Source organism: Sylvia atricapilla, chromosome Z (genome assembly GCF_009819655.1).
Source record: "Sylvia atricapilla isolate bSylAtr1 chromosome Z, bSylAtr1.pri, whole genome shotgun sequence".
Lineage (NCBI taxonomy): Eukaryota > Metazoa > Chordata > Aves > Passeriformes > Sylviidae > Sylvia > Sylvia atricapilla.
The window spans coordinates 66,634,551-66,646,105 of NC_089174.1; the positions used below are offsets into that span (position 1 = coordinate 66,634,551).

Here is an 11,555-nt window from a genome sequence, read left to right on the forward strand (position 1 = left end):
AAAAAGGAACGTGAATCACTGAAAAGTATGTCCTAAATCCCCCAACTTCTTCACTTATGTCTTACTGGCAATGCATGGTGCAGCTGTCTGTATCCCGATGGATTAATAACTGTAGATATTTTTACTTGTTCCATAAAACACAAAAATGATAGCACTTCAATATCTGTTGCCCACGATCTATCTTCTTCTATCTTTGTTCAGTCTACAATCTTAACAAACACTGCTCTTATTCATGTTTGGAGTTCACAGTAAGATTCAACAAAAACAAGTTATTTAAGTTTTCCTCCTTGTAGTTCAGGGTAGATTCTTTGTGAGGATTTTCAAGGTTCTCTACAATGACATTATAGAAGAAAATAATGTCATCCCCAAATCTGAGTCCATGTCATTAATTAATACATTATGTTGAAGTAATAACAACAATAAAATCATAAAAATTAGTATATTAAAGTGCTGTGTAAGATATTACAGAGGCCAAAATGTGCAGTAGAGAAATCTAAAATGACTTAGAGTCCATGCTTGAGGTAAAATTATGAGATTCAACAACAACGAACTCCAAGACCAAAAAAATCATATGTAAGTGAATTTATTTAATGTATAGATAATGTAATTCTGAATCCCGAGGCAAAGTTAGCGTCGCTGCTGAGGCTGCTAGATCCTGGGAAAGGGAAATCAAAACTGACAGAGAGGACAGCAAACCCAGAAATCAGGAGGACTAAATACCATATGTGTGCTCAAGCATTCGCTACTTGCCAACTTCTCTAACATATAAAAACACACAGGAACCTCAGACTTCATTTAAAGAATTACATTTTGGAAAAATTCCCTTTCTTACATAAGGTAGCTTAAAGTGTAAAACCAGTACGGGTGCTCTGCAACTCTCTGCATGCACTGCCTTGGGAAACGCCTTCTGTTTGACGAAAGGAGCAGCTAGAACTCATGGCCAAGACACCAATCTAAGAAGTGTTAAGAATCTGTTAAAGACAAAAATAACCAAATAATTTTATTTTGTCTACTCTCTATCTGTATCCTAGATTGCGCCTACATCTTTATATATCCTTATATTAAGGACAGAGTATCCAAAGACCCTAATTCTGTGTTAACCTCTGTTCCATTTATAATGGTGAACACAGGAGAGAGAAAAAATAATTAAAAAATGAAACAATAGAAACACTTTCTAAAAAAAGAACAGCAGACAAGTGGAGAGAATAATGGATTTGAAGGTCAAGGTTCAAATTAAAAATGAAACAAAAGAAATTAAATAGCTAGAAATAAAAGGTTGTCATTATACAGAGTTAAAAGTCAGAAGAATTCTCGGCATTAGGAAAATCTAAATAATGTAGGTACTGCAGAAACTACAAGAGCCATGTAAGCAGCTCTCTGTGGCTAATTGGCTAAGGCTTTGTGCCATGTGAAAGCAACTAAATGGTTTCTTAATGAGATCTGCCCTCCCAGATATAATAAATTTTACTGGATCTAAGTGGTTTCAGAGATACCCCAGCAACTCCTTATTGACAGGACAGGAATTTCACAAGCAAAACAAAATGTTCACTAACAAAGGAGTAACAAATTAATTAACCACAGAAAAAAAAAATTAGAGATTGGCATAATGAGAGGTTCCAGCACTTCTGATCACTTTAAAACTCTAGAGTAGACAATTGTTAAAAGGTTTTGCGTGGTTTGAACATGTGAAAGAACTCAGGGAAAACTGCAATTGGCAGTGAAACTCTTCTCACCTTTCAATCACTGATGCTCTAAAACAAAGGGATATCTTTTCTCCTTATTGAAAGAATACTTTAATTCATCCAACCCTGCAGAGCTCTTTGTGTCTGAAGATGCTTTTCCTAACAGATATAAAATTCCTCAAAATAAATTGCTTTGTGAAAACTAAGAGGAGATTTTCAAGAATCCTAAATTGTTAATGCCATCTTCTGGCAAAAAAAGGCAGAAGACTTTTAGTCTTGTGACAGCCAGCATTTCCTCAGTTATTTGTTTGTTCACCCATCACAACAATGTGTCATGGGACAGAAAAACATACTATTCTTCAATGTGGTATTTTCATATCAAAACCTAGGTCTTGTTCCCCACAAAGATATGGTTAGCTTCACTGAAAACAGAGTTGAGATAAATTATTAGGACTTCTTGAAATAGTTGGGCATAACATATTTCGAGAAAGAGCTGAGTGCGGAGGTATAATTCTTAATGTTCACCCAGCCTGACACCTCTATGTGGCAAACATGAGTTCTCTGCAACTTGTTTCTTATGCCAAGATGTTTTACGAAGATATTGAAAGTCTTTCAGATGCTGGTAATGCATAAGTGTGTTTGTTGTAAAAAAAAAAAAAAAAAAAAAAAAAAAAAAAAAAAAAATAAGGGCATTAGAATTATATAAAAAGGGACTAGCTTAGCCACAGAATTAGACTACAGCTTGTCATCAGAGAACTCTTCCTCAGCTTTAGTATTAGAGGTTTTTTAAAGGTCATAAAGCTAATAAAACAAAGAAAAGTCAGGTGTAAATAACAGAAAGGAGTGGTTACGTTTTTCTGTCCTGAAAGAAATTAACTTAGAACGAAATTATGCTCTAGGAGCAGACTCTCTATTTTAAAATGCTTTCAATTATGAATTACCTCTTTCACAAGATCTTTTCCTTCTCAATGCACTTTTCAAGGTGGAGGACAGGTCTTCAAAGATATTCAGTGAGTGTCAATCACTGCGTATAAAATAAATTATGTAAAAGGCCCATAGAGATTATTTTAAGAATAAAGCAGCCTTGAACCACTGTACCTTGATCCTTATTAACTTCTGATATATTAAAGATCTCAACAACCCATTCACTTAAATAACTCTCACATGTCCTGTTATGCCACTGTAGCTCACTCATACTGGCCTGACAATTTTAGATGATTCAGAGCGACAATTTTAGATTTAGATTATTTCATGAGTGCCACTACTGAAAGAGAACACAAGCATCACTATATCTATTCTTTAAATTAGTGAAATAAAGTGAAGAAATTTTACATGGCACACCTACAAATGCATACAATGTATTTTGTCCTGCATATAGTCAAAGATAATCACTCTGAATCATAAACCCTGACCTGATGATTAAATAATTTTATTAGTCATGATTTTCAGGTGTATTTGATAAACACAGAAATTGTTAATCAGCACACAAAACATAACCATCTTGTTTTCCATGTAAACCATGGTGCTCTACAAGTACCTTATAAAAACAAACCTTAAGACCTTTAAAAGTTTGTAAATGTGTAGCAGGTGCGTGTTTCCTCTCTTGATAGCAACTACAGCAGCACACTGTACTCTTGCAACCATTTTATCCCAGAAAAGACTTCAGCACAGGTTCCACTCATGCCAAAGATTTTGCAGGTTTTTTAAATACAGAAGCATAGCATGAATAGGGAAAAGGGAAACGTATTAATGCGTGTCACTACCCATCCATCTTCATTCCTTATTCATTTGAACATTAAGCTCTTTTTTTTAAGGTGATCCGAAGCCAAATCTGATTTAACCCTCCAGAACTGAATGGCTAATTTGCTTTCCCAGAGCACCACACAAAGTGCTTTACCTTTAATCATTCTGACCCCATTCCTTGGGAATTAGGGCATTCCTGTGAAGAACAGGGTCAGGCTGCAGCTGCACTTTTTTAAGACAAGCTCCACAACAAGAGATTATCTGTAGTGTAAAACAAGCCCATAATTTTAGTTTAATGCAACAGGTAGGGATCTGTGAAGCTGTGGTTGACGTTGAACAGATCCCTTTGGAAGATCATAGGATTACTCTACCCTGCATGTAAACAACAGGGCATTAAACATTCCACTGCTCCTTGGAGCAAGTGTTCAGCTGTTTTGAAGCTGAACACTGACAATAGATAACCACTTACAGCTTCAGTACAGCAAAAGTAACTGGAGAGGAGAGAATGGTTTTAATGCTAAATGGCAGCTATTTTACGGCCGGAGCTAGACACAGGTCTGCTGCTTGCAGTAACAAGAAACGGGGGTTTCCTTTGCCACTGACATACCGTGAGGAAATTACCAAAATAATTAATGTCATTAAGACTGGCTTACAAACAACTAAATATTGGGGATTTTTTTGTTTCCCCAGAAAGTATTTCAGAGTATTTTATTCCTCTCTCCATACTAAGTATAGCCTGGTGACCTCAGCAGAAGAGCCCCATTCTGCAGCTGATCCTGACAGCTGCAAGGAACAGCTGCATGGAGAAGGGGAAGTGTCCAATACTGGGATATTGAATATTGGAAGTGTCCAATATTCAACTACGTGCCGAGAAAATAACCCACGAGTTATAGCAGGCTGTCAATTATTTGAAAATTGTGCCTGAGGTCATCCTCCCAGCAGGATCTACCAAATGCCTCTCAAGGTTTCTTTCATAAATTTAAAGTTTTATTGAATTTTTAAAATATAAAACCATAAAATATAATATATATACTTGTAATATTAAATATACTTTAACTGTATTTTAAATAATAGTTTAGTATTTTACGTATTTTATACAATATATAAAATATTTTTAATTGCACTTACATATTTTATAAGTCATCTAAATTACGTGCTATGTATAAAACATATAAAATACATAATTGAAAAATATTTTATAATTATAAAAATGTAGCAAAACAAACCGCCACGCGTCCGGACTTGCACCGCGTGTCTGAAAGGGAGACATGCCTTATCCTTGCCCGTGCTGTCCCACCACGGCTTTTCCCCGTCTATAGCCCGCTGGGGCCGGTCAGAGCGGTGTCCCCAGAACCCTCCCTGACTCAGCTGTCCCCATTCCCTCAGGGTATGGACCTTCCTCACTCACCGGCCGCCGCGCTGCTCGGCGGCGGCCATTAAGCCGCGTCTCCATGGCAACAACGCTTTTCCCGCTTCAAACGCCCGCGCGCAGCCTCGTGCGCACAGCCAGCCAATAAATAGCGGGGAGAGGGGCGGGTGGGGCGGGTCCTTGAGGCGAGAGGCCAATCCGAGACCTCCTCGGTAATGGGGCGGGGCCTAAGGGAAGGCGGGGAGAGAAGGGAGTGGGTACAGCCCGCGGCGTGCCGCTGCCATTGGTTAAGGCTCACGTCAGTGATATGCTGGTTCCCGTCCACGGCCGGACCCGGAAGCAGAGGTGAGGGCGGGGGTCCGTGGTGGCGGCTGTCGGGGTGATGTGTGTCCCCGTTCCCAGTGTCCCCATCCCTGGGCACAGGGGCGACACTCTGCGGGCGGGGAGGAAGGGGCAGGGGAGAGGGGCCGCGTGGCGTCAGGCCCTGTGGCGGAGGGGCCCTGTTGGGATTTGTCCTTGTCCTTCCGGGCGCGCACGGGAGGTGGTGCTGGCTCCCCGGGGTTGGCCCCGGGGCTGTGGGGGCCGGAGCGGGGCTATTGTCCTTGCGGCTGATCAGGAACTAATGAAAGCTGTTGAAGTGGTTGACCAAAAGACCTGAGCGTCTTCCAGAGGCGTAGGTGGTGGTGAAGGGCTCCATGCTGTAGTTTCCCGTGTTGGAAGCTGGAGGTGTCACGCTCTTTGCGTCCCAGGAAAATACAGTGTTCTGTAAAATTATCTAAAGTACGCGTCTCCATCAAAATGCAAAGCTTCGCCTGGAACTGGGAATCGACCAGATTTGTAACATGGATTACTCATCTTCATTGCTTTCCCTCTTTTTCTTTATAGGACTGCTCATGCTGGCTTGCATAGCTTGTTGCTGACAATATTTATCGCTTAAGAGGTGTGTTCCTTATTGTTTATATCAGTGCTTAGCACAGGTGCCAAGAAGCTTTTAGTTTTGTATGTCAGCCTGAAGTCTAGGCAAGACAGCAGAGAGCCTGGTCCTTCATCATTCATTTTCTCAGCTTTGCCCCTGATATCCTGAGGAGTCCTGTGTTCCAGGAAAGCTGTTCACACCAATTATTTCCATATGCCAATTCCAGTAATGTTGAGGTATTACCTCTGTGCAGGGCCTTTGGAGTTTTGCAGTGGAAAAGTTTGAGTGTTAACCTGTGGCTTTCCTTTTGCTTTGTAATTTTTTTCCCTTCCCCACAATATGGTTTGTAATCTATCAGCAGCAAAGAAATGACATGCAGGTCATTTTTCATGGTTCTCAATTACATTATTTTTTTCTTTAAAGCTTTTATCTAGGTTCCTGTTTCGGTGTTTTAAAAGGAAAGTTTTTTTATAATTCAAAGATAGCTAATTAGATACAGTTTGATTCTGTAGTAACTTCAAAGGGATGGATCACTTTTTTACCGTGCTGAGATCTGTTTGCTTGCTAAATACAGCTAGTCTGTTTGAGTCCCATGTTTTGTGCTGTTCCACAGCTCCTGGTGTGGTTGGCAGAGGGGAATGGCTGTGAGAGCTTGTGGCTTGATCATCTACAGGAGGCTGAAACCAGCACCATCCTCTAAGGTCACTGACAGCATCGAATACCTCCTGCTTCAGACATCCTACGGGACTCATCACTGGACCCCACCCAAAGGTGATTTTTGTTCCGATAACGCTCGTGGAGGTCACTGGTCGGGTTGCAGAGTGGATTTTGGCTGTGATCGGTTTAGATGTGGCAGTTAACACCTGAGAGTAGCTGCTGGCTGTGCTGTTTGTCTCATGGTGCTTCTGATGCAGCTGAGGGGGGAGTTTGGAGGCTTAAATCCCCTGTAAGTTGTGGCTATACAAAGAATCGGGCACGACTGATTTGTGTTGGGGCAGGCTGTGTTACCTAGCCAAGCTCCTCTGGTATCTGATGTTTCTGGCAAGATGTGCACACAACTGAAGCAAGGTAATGAGGGGATGTTCTACCTTCTTGCCTCAGGTCTGATCCTTTGCCAGGCACCACTGTTGCTGGTGTGGGATTGTTTGGCCCATGTGTGATCAGAGGGGTCACAGTTTTGCAGGAAGGTAGACTGCAATCTGTAATAGTACACTTTAATACACCTTTCTTAGGAGATGCAGAAGATCATTGATGAAGATCACTCACCTAATGCAGTAGAGGTGAGAGGGACAGATAGGAGAATTAACCTTACCAGCTGTTCTTGGTCATCAGTGAGGCCTCAGAGCCCTGTGTCCCAGGACAGAGCAGCATCTTCTCCGTAAAGGCACATGGCAGAGCCAGTGTTTGGTAGTACATAGTAACAGCCCTGGTACCAGAAAAAGTGCAGCACAGAAATGCTTCAGGTTCCCTCTAGATCTTCTTGAATGCTGTTTTAATAACCTGAAATTTCTTCCCAATAGTTTTTACTTCTCATTTTGTGAAATGCGGTGCTTTCAAAGCATGGTGCAGCAGTTTATAAACAAGAATTTGCAAACCAGGGGGAAAAAAAATCTTTTAACAGTGTCAGCTAGGCTCTCCTATTAAGGGAAAAAATAAAACTTTCCAAACCTCCCCTTTTGTCTACTCCACCAGGAGCCTAAGGGAGCTGAGTTTGCAACCTAGTGGAAAGCTAAACATCTGCTGGGACATGATTGATTGTTGTGAGAAGAAACCCTTGTGGAAAGGCTCCCTGGGAGCAGAGTAATTCTGGACAAATTATTTAAATTACTTGTAGACATTTTAGTAGAGAGCCAGTTGTCTCGTAAGCATACATCTCACACAACCAGAACCACAGAATAGTTAGGCTGGGAGGGACTCTTAAAGGTTGTCTAGTCCAAGCCCCCACCAGTGGGCAGGAACATCCTCAGCTAGAGCAGGTTGCTTGTAGTCCCATCCAACCTGGATGTTTCCAGGGATGGGACACCCACCACCCCTCTGGGAAACTTGTGGTGGTGTTTCACCACCCTCATAGTAAAAACAAGTCTTCTTTATCTGTAGTCGGCTCTCTCCTAGATGAAAAGCAGGAGGAGCCTTTCTCCTGTCATTCCAGACCCTTTTCAAAAGTCTGTCCCCAGTTTTCTTGTAAACCATCACCCTTTAGGCACCAGAAGGGGCTCTAATGCTCCCCAGAGCCTTCTCTTGTCCAGGCTGAACAGCCCCAGCTCTCTCACCCTGTCTGCAAAGCAGAGGTGCTCCACTCCCTGGTCATATTCATGGCTTCCTCTGAACTCAGTCCAGCAGGTCAATGTCCTTCTTTTGCTGAAGACTCCAGAGATGGATGCAGCATTGCAGGTGGGGTCATGCCAGAGCAGAGGGGGAGAAGCGTCTCCCTCAACACACCGCTTAAGATTTTAGAGGTCAAAATCTGATGGGAGCCTGTAATAGAAACTTGGTATTGATTTGGGGAATTTAATGAAGAGAAGCTGTTCCATTTTATAATATCTGGATAGGAGTGATAGGAGTGGTCTTCCAAGGTGGCCTTGGGATGTGCAATATGGTAACTGAGCAATGTGATGCTGACATAGATTCCATGGGGCAGGAGCCAGATGGAGCAGTTGTAATTGTCTCTCAAAGCACACACAGAAAGGCAGTTCACAGCTATAGCTGTACCTTGTTATTTTAAAAGTTCTCTAAGCAGCTGCAACTCTTAGGGAATTAAACTGGACTTGCTTGGATCCCTTCACCTCACATGAACCTCATCAGCCTTATCTCTGCCCCTAGGATTGTAACTTGGCGCTAGCTGAGACTGATGGGAAGGGGATGTAGGGTTCATTTTCCTTCTTAATCTATTGGAACTGCATTAGTGGAAGCAGATGGAAGGATCTGAGCTGTGGTGTGTGAGGTGCTCCCTGCAGTTGTTTCTCTGTCCTGCGGATAGACTGTCTAGTACTGCACAGATTTGGCAACTTACCAAGTTTTGACCTGAGGTTATCAAAAGGTATCAACATCAGATGCTGATTTCTGCACAGCTGCTGCTTGAAAGAAAAGTTTATTTTACATTTGAGGTGATGTCATATTGTAAGAGGTGTTCACCCTTTTTGATACACAGGCAGAGGCAAGTGAGTGGGACTTGTTGCAAAAGCGAAACGAATTTCCTGCATACCCCAGTTGTGGTAGTGAAAGTGGGCTTTGGGTGCCTGGGACCTGAGGAACAGTTCATCTCTGTAATGAAATAAGGGCTATTTGCAGCCAGCTACATAAAAAATAGTCACACCAGGGACCAAACAGAGCTTAAACTTTTTTTCCTTCTAAAATGTCCCAGCTCCTGCTATGTTGTTTTTTTGAGGTATTGCTTGGCTTGTTCTATTTATGTTCTGGTCTGGAGCTTTCATGAGAAAATCAAATCTGACATTTCTCAACAAAAGTACAAACGGCTGGGGCTGTGTTATATTTATCCGTTGTTTGTAGTGGCACCTCTCATTCTGAGCAATGTAAAATAAATGTGTCCTAGGAGAACTACCCAGCTGCTGAAAGGACTGGCTTTTAGACTTTTTGCTTGTTTCAGAGAGGAATATGGAAGAGAAAAGATCCCTAGATGCCTAAATGAAACCCACCTTTTAAATGGTACATGTTGGTGCCTTGTCCTGTTGTTTCTGGACTGTTGGCACAAGTGTTTTCCAGAACTGAGCCATAAGCTTATGTGAGATGACATGGCTGAGAGAGGATAAAGACTCTCAGATGACCTGTCTCCACTCTAACTGGATAAAGGAAAAATGAGGAACTCAGTCCTCAGTGTGTTTTGGGGTGGAACATTATGGGTATAGAGTACTCCAGAAGTGGAAGGAAGGAGTGAGAAGGAAAGATGTCTGGTGCTGAGAGGCCAATGGAGGTTTCAGGAGGTGAGGGATAAACAGTGATCCTAAAAGCCACAAGACAAAGATAAATCAAGACATAAGATCTGGAAAAGTAATCTCTGTTCTTCAATTTCCATTTCATCCTCTGTCAGTTACCATGTACTCTCATCTCTGTCTCCCAGTGTTTCCCGTTTAAAGCAAAATGTGAGTTTCCTTCCCAGAGATTGACTTTTCCACCCTCTCGGCAGGCCACGTGGACCCAGGAGAGGATGACCTGCAGACAGCCTTCCGGGAAACAGAGGAGGAGGCTGGTCTGCAGGCCAGCCAGCTCACCCTCATTGCGGGCTACAAGAAAGAGCTGCACTACCCTGTCCGTGGCAAGCCTAAGACTGTTGTGTACTGGCTGGCAGAAATGAAGGACTGCAACACAGAAATCAAGCTGTCAGACGAGCACCAGGCTTTCCAGTGGCTGAAGCTGGAGGATGCCTGCAAATTTGCGGAATATGAGGACATGCAAGCAATGCTGAAAGAAGTGCATCAGTTTCTCTGCTCCAGAGAATAAGTGTTTCTCTGAAGTATAAGGGGATTTCTTGAGGAGACAGGTCTGCTTTTTAAACTGGAGAAAGCATTATATGCTTGCAGAAATGTAGATTTCTTTTCTTTTTTTTAATCTGTAGAAATTCAGTGAGAATACATGGACCTTTTAAAGAGATTGTGCTTTTGTCTACTCTAGCTTGCACAAAAAAGCTTAGTCTGAATGAACCATAAGCCAGAGGTGTCTGAATTGAAGCTTGAAGCTAACAAAAGACTTCCTCTGTCTCTGTCTCCTTTTTTTTTTTTCTTTCCTTTTTTTTTGCTTCCTTGAAGTGCTGAACAATCACAGGTCTTTTTGAAAAATGAAACACTAGATACATCTTGACTTGCTGATGTAAAGCTAGAGAGTTGAGAAAATGAGCATATGGGGATTTTTAATAACAAAACACTTGCTGCAGAAGTCATACCTTGAATTTCAAATGGGAAAGCAGTAGTTCTATTCTCAACTCTTTCAATGATATGCAGTGATAACTTGTCCGATCATTTCAGGTCTTTTTTGTTTGAATCATGAATTTATGTACATCCCTAATGTACTGTTGTGAGAACATTGTCCATCCAGAGAATCTTAGTAAATGAGAGTATTTAAGTGGTAATTGAATTTCTTTTTAAAAGAAAACTCTGTTTTAGTTTTTTTTTGATCTTTGACAGACACCTTAGCCTTACGTTTTCCAGGGGGTTGGCAAAGGGTACTTAATTCACTTTCTGCACCGGATACCCAAACTTATTTGCAATCTTGTGTCTGTTTCATACTATCAGTGCTTCTATGGCTGCAGCCACTCATCTTTTGGGGCAGCAGACATTAGTAATATTGGTAATAGTCTGAGAGGAGTCTCTTGCTTGCCACTCTATTATCTTCCAGTGGAGTGATTTAAAATTGCATATATTTATATTTTCAAAAAAAAGGATGCACTATAAGGAGGATTTTATATATAAATATGTATGTGTATATATATATACACACATGTGTATATATATACATACATATTTATATATAAAATGTATAAAAAGCTTCAGTGCTCCTCCACGTTGCAATCAGGCTTTATTTTGATTATGAACTGCTCAGAAGTGTTTCATTCTGGTGGTGGCAGAGTGTAACAACCAGTGAGAGTGGGAGAGAAGAGTTTAAAGCCTGGGCAGCCTCACTCTTGGTTTTTCATTATTGTTTAAATTACCATTTGATCAGTGCTGTGTAAACAATGGTGTTGCTGCCTTCGTGTTTATGAGCAAGATTAGCATATTAAGCTGGAGTTAGAGAGTCATTAGCAAGTCATCGATTCTGCCCATTCAGCAGTAATGAACACAGGCACTTGGTGCTTTGGAAAACGCATTAGCTCAGCTCCAAGCCAGTACTTCCCTTT

At 41.5% G+C, this 11,555-nt stretch overlaps 1 protein-coding gene across 2 annotated transcripts; it reads left to right on the top strand.

The window, feature by feature from the left end:
* The first annotated feature begins 5,086 nt into the window (after positions 1-5,086).
* NUDT2 (nudix hydrolase 2) lies at positions 5,087-10,601 on the top strand. Of its 2 annotated transcripts, none has more exons than XM_066338625.1 (3): positions 5,087-5,139; positions 6,324-6,481; positions 9,852-10,601. In XM_066338625.1, the coding sequence occupies exons 1-3, from the start codon at positions 5,102-5,104 to the stop codon at positions 10,163-10,165; spliced, it is 510 nt and encodes a 169-aa protein (XP_066194722.1). In that variant the 5' UTR covers positions 5,087-5,101; the 3' UTR covers positions 10,166-10,601. The 2 variants fall into 2 exon arrangements, with proteins under 2 accessions (XP_066194722.1, XP_066194723.1); XM_066338626.1 differs by lacking the exon at positions 5,087-5,139 and adding an exon at positions 5,588-5,734.
* The last annotated feature ends 954 nt before the right edge of the window (positions 10,602-11,555 follow it).